Source organism: Ammodytes marinus, assembly GCF_949987685.1.
Source record: "Ammodytes marinus genome assembly, chromosome: 11".
In the NCBI taxonomy this organism is placed as follows: Eukaryota; Metazoa; Chordata; class Actinopteri; order Uranoscopiformes; family Ammodytidae; genus Ammodytes; species Ammodytes marinus.
In genome coordinates this window covers 26,919,526-26,928,370 of record NC_137215.1, presented here as the reverse complement: position 1 = coordinate 26,928,370, position 8,845 = coordinate 26,919,526, and the positions used below count along the sequence as shown (strand labels likewise).

At 44.0% G+C, this 8,845-nt stretch overlaps 1 protein-coding gene across 1 annotated transcript in view; it reads left to right on the top strand.

Moving 5' to 3' along the window:
* The window catches only part of bcl11aa (BCL11 transcription factor A a), a 55,880-nt gene extending 47,865 nt beyond the window's left edge, over window positions 1–8,015 (top strand). The window contains exon 3 of the mRNA XM_080037007.1: window positions 2,160–8,015. Coding sequence (XP_079893133.1) covers window positions 2,160–4,414 — 2,255 coding nt within the window. The 3' untranslated portion in view covers window positions 4,415–8,015. The remainder of the gene's footprint in view (window positions 1–2,159) is intronic.
* The last annotated feature ends 830 nt before the right edge of the window (window positions 8,016–8,845 follow it).

Genomic DNA, 8,845 nt, shown 5'->3' with positions numbered 1-8,845 from the left:
TTTTTACCAAACAAGTCAATGGGGATAATTAGCATCAATAACGACCCCTGGAATAACCCTTGTTTATTTATTCTGATTTTGCAATAATATTAAACCATGCATAATATATTTATTGTGTATGGCAACTTTTGAGATTTTTAGATGTTGATACAAATTTCCTTATTGCGATCCATAAAAAAATGTAACTGTATTTTCACATATCAGCTTTAACCAGAATTTAAAATCGTGATTGTCAGGTATTATTATAGTATAGTTTTATATGGAGATGTTTTTGGAATTACTTATTTTTGGGGGTATCAGGGAGGCCTGTCAGTATTTCAGTATATTTCATTTACCTGCCATAGGGTTTACTCAAGTAGTAAGTACAGTATATGCCTATATATATAACACAATGGCTTTATTCATTTATTTTATACTGACTACAACAAGAGTCTTTTACAATTCCAGAGTGTTCTTTCTTCATAGCAGCATATTGCCTTTAACAATTTTTTCTTTGTAACTCTTTAGCCAAGAATGTTGTACGGCCTTCGGCGATTTCCAGTGTTGCTAGATGCCCGGAATGTGACAAACATTTTCACAGCTTCTCGCTCTGTAGTGTGTATATCCATTTTGTGCCTCTGTGTGTGAAAAGAACGTGTATCTGTGCTTGTTCACTTTGGTCAAACACACCCTCATTGCTCTGTGCTTAACAGTAAAAGGCTCTGAAATGGCAGCACTGGAGGGGTTCGTGTGTGTGTGTGTGTGTGTGTCATCTAATCTTGTAAACGAGCTGATGGCTGTCCGTTCGGCTCCCTAATGAGATTACACAATCACCGCGGGTCCCACCACGGGTCTTCATCGCCGAGGCCATTCAAAGGCAATTATTGTTTTAAATGTTCCCTCTCTCAGCCACTGTCTCAAAGTGACTCTCCATGCTTCACTGATGGAGCAGAGGCTTTGAGGGGCGGACTTGAACGCTTTTTTTATTTTTTAACCTCTTCAATCAGAGCCCTAAATGTTGTTTTGCACTCCCTACTGTTTTATACGTTCCTTTAGGGTGGCTGGCTATGTGCGTGCATTTTGTCTGTGTGGTGAGCGGCATTGGTAGGAGCATACAAAGTACATACATGACTCTAGAATACAGTGCACATGATCAAACTTGCACACATTTGATTTTTCTTCTATTGTTGCAAAATGATTAAATACTTTATTCTTATTGAGTTATACCCTGACATGGCAAATCTCCCCAAAATTCCAGTTTTTTCAGATATATTTTTCTATATTATGCATTGTGTCTAAATGATTCTTCTCTGTTGCCTCTCCTGCTTGTGGTGTGTACTGTATGTGTGTGTGTCAGCGGGCCTCTGTTTTGGTAGATCAGTGGGTAGTGGTAGTCTGCCGGGATAGCCCTGTTTCTTTGTTCTCCTGCTGACAATTGGAGGACTCACAGTCGGTCTAAAGGGAGAAACTATGTCCCAGAGCAGTCTGGGAGAAGAACCAAATGCGCACACACACACACACACACACACACACACACACACACACACTACTTCTCACATGCTACTCATGTGGGGCATGACCTCAATAAGAGCTACTGTTGTATTTGCAAAGCCATGTGCCGACCACTTTTTTAAAAGCTGGAACAGTTGGGCCTACGGTTCAAAGAAAAGATTGGTTCAGCCAAGTTGAAAAGAGTTGACCTTCTTAGATTCCTGCTCACTGTTTATGGACAGCTGCTGTGAGGATGTTTCCAATATTATTCCATGTTTTTCTGGAATAATATCTTACGTTTTCTAAATAGCTCAGTCCTTACAATTAAATTTGGATTCAGCAATTCCAGAGAATGCTTTTTGTCAAAATAACTCTTTGTTAAAAGCATTCCTCATGATCCACTACCTGTTCGTACTGTGTGTGCTCATGATCCACTACCTGTTCGTACTGTGTGTGCTCTGCAACATGATCAAGTGTTCAAACACAGCCTGGGCTGGAGCAGATATTCACTGATTCTGACAAAAAGTGATTTTGATCCAGGATAGCTGAAACCACCTTCAAACAGATTCTTATAGTGACTAATTAAGTGATGATGTCTAATACAAAGTATATGTGATGCTAAAAGTGTTTAATTGATCTTTGCATTAGAACTTGTTCCTAACCCAAACCTTTCTTCTCTGTCCCAACAGGTAAGGAGGAGCCCACCACCTACACCTGCACTACATGCAAGCAGGCATACGGCAGCGCCTGGTTCTTGCTGCAGCACGCCCAGAATGCCCACGGCTTCCGCATCTACCTGGAGAGCGAACATGGCAGCCCTCTCACCCCCCGCATGGGCGGACCCTCGTCCCTGGGCGGGGGCGCGGACTGCCCTTCTCAGCCTCCTCTCCATGGCCTCCATCTGCCTCCTGACGCAAGCCCCTTCAACCTTCTCCGCATGCCCGGCTCGGGCTCCGGTGGAAGGGACAGCATCGGGGCAGGAGGGGGTGGAATCGGTCTCGGTGGCCCTGTCGGAGGGGGCCATCATCATCAGCGTTTCCCTCCCACGCCGCCCCTCTTCAGCCCCCCTCCAAGGAACCACCTGGATGCCCATCACCTGAGCCCAGAGGAGCTGGCGCTGGCAGCCCACCACCCGAGTGCCTTCGACAGGGTGCTGCGCCTCAATGCTCCCCTGCCTCTGGACCCCCCTCCGACCATGGACTTCTCGCGGCGGCTACGGGAGCTGGCGGGCAACAACACCTCAGGGTCCACTCCCCCGTTGTCCCCGAGCCGGCCCAGCCCCATGCAGCGCTTGCTGCAGCCATTCCAGACAGGAGGAGAAAGAAGCGGAAGCTCAGGAGGTGCAGGGGCCAGCAAACCTCCATATCTCGCCACTCCACCCCCTCTTCCTGGCTCAATGCAGTCACCCGTGGGGTCCCAGACCACCCCCACTACCCCTCTACCCTCGGCGGGCCAAACGCCCTCCTCCACCACCAACCCCCTGAAATCAAAATGTTGCGAGTTTTGCGGCAAGGCCTTCAAGTTCCAGAGTAATCTAATCGTGCACCGGCGCAGCCACACGGGAGAGAAGCCGTACAAGTGTCACCTGTGCGACCACGCTTGCACACAGGCCAGCAAACTGAAGCGTCACATGAAGACACACATGCACAAATCCTCCTCGCCGAACACGGGCAAGTCAGAAGATGGGCTCTCCACGGCCTCTTCTCCTGAGCCAGGCACAAGCGAGCACCTGGGCAGCGCCAGCAGCGCCCTCAAGTCAGTGGTGGCCAAGCTGAGGAGCGAGAACAACCGCCGGCTGCGTGAGAATGGGGAGGAGGAGGAGGAAGAGGAGGAAGAAGAAGAGGAAGAGGAGGAGGAAGAAGAGGAGGAGGAAGAGGAAGAGGAGATAGAGGAGGAAGAGGAGCAGAACGTAGAGAGGGCGGCCAGGAGGAACAACAACAGCTTTCACTCTGGCTTGAACCTGGAAGGAACACGTCATCACGAAAACAACGGCGATGTAGGAAGTCGACTGGGGGGAGTCATGGACGAGGGGTCCATCCCCCGCTCCCTACCCGAGGTGATGCAGGGGATGGGTCTGGCCGCCAGCATGCAGCACTTCAGTGAAGCCCTCACCATGCACAAACGGAACGCCATGGCCAAGGAAAACCACCTGCACCACCACCTCAGCCGAGACCATCACCGCCAGATATGTGACGGGAACTCTGTGTTGGACAGCGACCGCGGGGAGGAGTGCTCCGTCTCTACGGTCAACGGGCGAGGAGCCTCCCCCAATGAATCGGCCTCTGTTGGCCTCTCTAAGAAACTGCTTCTGGGCAGCCCCAGTCCACTCAGTCCTTTCTCCAAACGTATCAAATTGGAAAAGGAGTTTGACCTGCCCACTCCAACAATCCCCAACACGGAGAACGTCTACTCCCAGTGGCTGGCCGGCTATGCCGCCTCACGACAACTCAAGGACCCTTTTCTGAACTTTGGGGATTCCAGACAATCGCCCTTTGCCTCTTCGTCTGAGCATTCTTCCGAGAATGGCAGCCTGCGTTTCTCCACCCCCCCAGGGGAGCTGGATGGCGGGATGTCAGGGCGTAGTGGTACAGGCAGTGGGGGCAGCACACCGCACCTTGGGGCTCCCTTGCGGCCTGGCTCCAAGGAAAGCCGCAGGAGTGATACTTGTGAGTATTGTGGCAAGGTGTTCAAGAACTGCAGTAACCTGACAGTGCACCGGCGCAGCCACACAGGGGAGAGACCGTACAAGTGTGATCTGTGCAATTATGCTTGTGCCCAGAGCTCCAAACTTACTCGCCACATGAAGACCCACGGTCAGATCGGCAAAGACGTGTACAAGTGTGACATTTGTAAGATGCCCTTCAGTGTCTACAGCACCTTGGAGAAACACATGAAAAAATGGCACAGTGACCGTCCTTTGAGTACCGAAATAAAGTCAGAGTAAAAGGCCGAACTATGGGACCTTTTTCCCCGCAGTTATGTCCGCCATTAGCCCCCTGTTTATTCCCCTTGTAGATTTGCCCCAATACTAACACTCCACTTCCGCCAGTCTGGTGGAAGCTCAAGACCATGTGCTCTGCACCAGCACACCCCGTTTCCATTACCCATTGAATGCATGATCTGTATCGGGGCAATACTCTTGCATTGACGCAAAACTTCGAGCCTTTCTCTTGTGCAATAATTTTCATGTTGTGTACTATTTTCTTTTATGAGTTTTCCTTTTCCATTTTTAAGAATTAGTCAGCATGCATAGTATGTTTTTGCTAATCAAAAAAAAAGAAAAGAACTTGTCCCTGGTTGGTTAGTTGTTGAGTAAATGTGTTGCTGTTTTGCTCTTGTTCTGTTTTTTTCTTTTTATTCTTCAAAAAGAGAAAAGACAAGAAAGATACACCCATGCTGCATACATTCTGTAAGACATATCATGTACAGTTTTGCTTTGTAACATGGAAAGGGAACAGTCTTTGATTTGACCCTCTACTTACAACCCTGGAAATGCACTTATCCTGATCTTTCTAAAAGATGCCATGTCCCCCCAGGGTTAAAAGAAAAATACATGCATTGGCTTGATGACTAAACTGAGAGTAACTACAGCCTTCAACATTTCTTTAAAAAAGACAAGGGTGTGCTACAAATTCAATTTGTACTATCATTTGGTAGAATAAGAATAAGAGTGCCTTTGATATCTCAAGACTGCATTGGCCATAATCTTATCTGGTATAAGTTTGGGGGTCACATTAGATGAAGCTAGAAGGTATAAGCCACCCAGGAAAGGTCCTTGCATCAAGCACCTGACTGCTCGAATTGGACTGTGACAACTCATGATGAAAGATTACAGAGTTCTTGTTAATCATCATTTAGCTACCCATTACATGCTCAATAGGCTATCTTTAATATGTGGACTTCATCGCAAGCATGGTACAAGCAGTATTGTGTATATTTGAATTATTTGTGGTTTTTTGTTTCTGGTAAGGAGGTACTTTTGACATAAAGGTTAATCTGTAATGTACAATCCTGAACGTGAGGGATACAGCGCATGGCTGGGAAGTGTCATGTATCTGCGTTAGCACAAACCTACAGCGCTGCTTGGATATGTCAGTGTGTGGAACAATGCATATAGTAATATATGAGCTCCGAGTGAGGCTAACTTTATTTGAGAGCATTGAAATAAACTACGAGCTAGACGGACAGAAAGCTAGACAGAGCTAGAAGCTTCATATAATGGGGATCAGAGGCAATCTCTTTCACTTTTACATTTTTTCAAAACAGGGTCATTAGCTATAAATTGCAGAAAGAAAGAATTGCAAAAAAAATATCTGTATTCCAGGGCTCTTTGAAAAAGAGTGAAATGCGATCATTTTAATCAGTGTGCATAGGCTAATGCAGGGCACATTTTTTGTTTGCTGTTGCTTCTTTTAAACCCAATTTTTTATTTTTTTATTCTTGTCAAGTTTCATAGCACTTGCCACTCTTTCCTGAGAGCAAGTATACAGGCATCTCTTTTGCATTTTGCCACACCGATACAATGTTGGTACATGTGTTGAGTCTTAAAGCTAGGTTGTCATTTAAAGGACATAAAGTGCACTGTTTCAATTCTTCCCCAGTTTACAAGTTTACGCTGAAGGGGGAAAAAAACCTTGTTGAAATGCTGTCAGATGCCGAGGGTCCCATTGTTAAAAGCAGTAAAAGACGAGACACATAATCTGTTGCCAGCCTCATGAACCTTGACTTTTGTACCCTTGCCATTTAACCTTTGACATGTGTCAATTTGTCCTCCCCCCCCCCAGGAAACCCCAGTGCTTAGCCTGGGTTTAAAATTCACCCTGTCCGCAAGGTCTGTAAATTAAAAAAGGTTTGACGGCAGTAACCTAAGTAACCAGTGCACTCCAAAGTGGTCACAAAATAGATGCAGCTCTCATTGGCCAAAGCGGCATAAAAAAATTCATTCTTTTTTTAAATAGCTGTATTGTAACTTTGTTGTCATCTGCACCTGACTAATCTACAGACCTGGCTGGACAGACAACAGACACTCAAATCTTGTTGCTCACACTGCGAGAATCTGTTTTTGTAAAAAAAAAAGAAAAAGAAAATCTTCATTTAATTATAAATATGAAAATAAACGTTTTTTTGAAAATAACACTCCACTATCTTTGAGGGGAAACTGTATTTAAGTTTTGTTGTAGTTTCTCTTTTCCTCAGCGTCTTGGTGGAGGTCGAGACTCCGATCACAGTATATATGAAATGATGAAAAAAAAAAGATGAAAAAAAACTGGACAAAAAAATAATCTGTGATGGTTTTGTATTTTATTTTGCCTTGGCTCTTCACAGCTCTTTCAGGTTGAAATACAATTTGCATTGGGGGAAAAAGGATTAAGATTATATATGAATATATAATAAAGAACTTAAAATATAGGAAAATGCACACTCATGTCAATTCCTATAGCTTAAAACACATTTATGGTCTACTTTTTCTGTATTTCTAGAATTGTATTTGAATTCAATGTTCACTTAGAGTAGGCACTATAGTATTTATATTGAGGCTCGTATTTTTAACTGTTGCTTGTTCTCTCTCTAAAAGGTATTTACCATACCTTTTTTTGGTAGTGGAAAAAAAAACTCCCAAGCTGCCACGGTATATTTTTTTAATTTGGCAGGATAATATAGTGCGAATTATTTGTATGTTTAAAGAAATAAAAGGAAAAAAAAAACATAAAAAAAGCAGCTAAAAGTATGTGGCATTGGGAGGCGTGGCAGGCCATCAGATGGCTCTGTTTCCTGTCCACAGAGGTGGTTGTACATATCTTCTTTTGTTTGTTTTTTTGGGTTCGGACCCCCCCCCCCCTCTCCTGCTGCCATTCTTGTATGCAGTAATGCAAGCTGACGTCGGCCTGTTCAGTTGTGTGCTTCTGTCTCTCTCTCTCACCCCTCCCACCTGACTACATTCCAACATAAAAAAAAAAAAAAAAAAAAAATCATATGCAGTACATGGATTACGGAAAAAAGCGTTAAAATAAATACATTTAAAAAAGAAGTTCAATGTTTTGCAGTTTTTTTTTCTTTTTCTCCATTGCCAAATACTAAATGGTGCTTTATATTTAGATTGGGTATATACTTTCATATGCAAAGCATATTAAAAAGAAAAATGACCCGGGGGAAACGTGCGGAGAAGCCTGCTTGGGTTGAGACTTTTTTTTTTGTAAATGGCAATGCGGAAATATTTTGTTATGGGCCTTTTCTATTCCTGTTCTGAGAGCTGTTTGTTGTAACTATGAACTTGAACTTTATCTTTAACTATGGGAGTTACTATTTATTATTACCTATATGCTCTGTTCAAAACAGAGACATGGAATGGATCCGTTATATTTTTTTTTTCTTTTTTTTTTCTTTTTTTCTTCTTTTTGTAAAGTTGGCCGATGGTCATTGGACAAAAAAACCTAGCTCTTTTTTTCATTTCTGTTGAACTTGTTTGGGCGGTCTTTGTTCAGTTGTATTGGGAAAACCACTGTCTCTGTGTTTTTCTGGCAGATGTCTGCATAATCCTGTTCACACACCCATTTTGTCCCTTTATCGAAAAACAATTAATAAAAAAGAAAAAAATGAAAAGTACAATGACACTCTTTGGCTTATCTCCACTGTGTGTGTGTGTGTGTGTGTGTGTGTGTGTGTGTATCAAGTTATATCAAGTGTGCGTGGATGAGTATGTGTGTGTGTGTGTGTGTGTGTGTGTGTGTGTATATAATCACCCTCACCCACCCTAGAGCCCATTGGTATCTTTCACATGCAAAAGCACAGCAGTCGACATCACCACATAATTAAAATTAAAAAAAATTTCCCTTATTGTTCATACATTTATGTTTATTTTTCACAAATCACTTAAAAATAAATTAGTTTTCCAAAGTCAGCATGTCAGATACCCCTCCACCTCATTCCCCCAAAGGTATATTTGTGTGTTTTAGGTGTCAGTGGTGACCTGAGCTGGGCGTTTCCCTATAACATGCTTTCTCTAAAGAGGCCTCTCAGTGTCTCACACCGGTTGCCTGAACCCAATGAACTCAACCCTCCAACCCCAACCTCACCCTAGCCTTTGGCCCTGTACTATATGTTCTTTATGACTTTGTGTGTGTGCGTGAATGTCTGTGTGTGTGTATGTGAGCTGTCACTGTCTTGCCCAGGAGGTGTGGGAGGACTGAACAGGTGGATGTTCAAGTGCAATATTTAACATTCATTGCGTTGTACATACAGTACTTCCCATTGGGAAACAAGAAACAGCCTAGCAGGTTTTCTGAGTTCACCATGTTCACCTATAGTTTGCACGCTATCTCAGAGCACACATGTGTACCATGCATGTCACTCCTCGGCACAGTACACTACACGACAG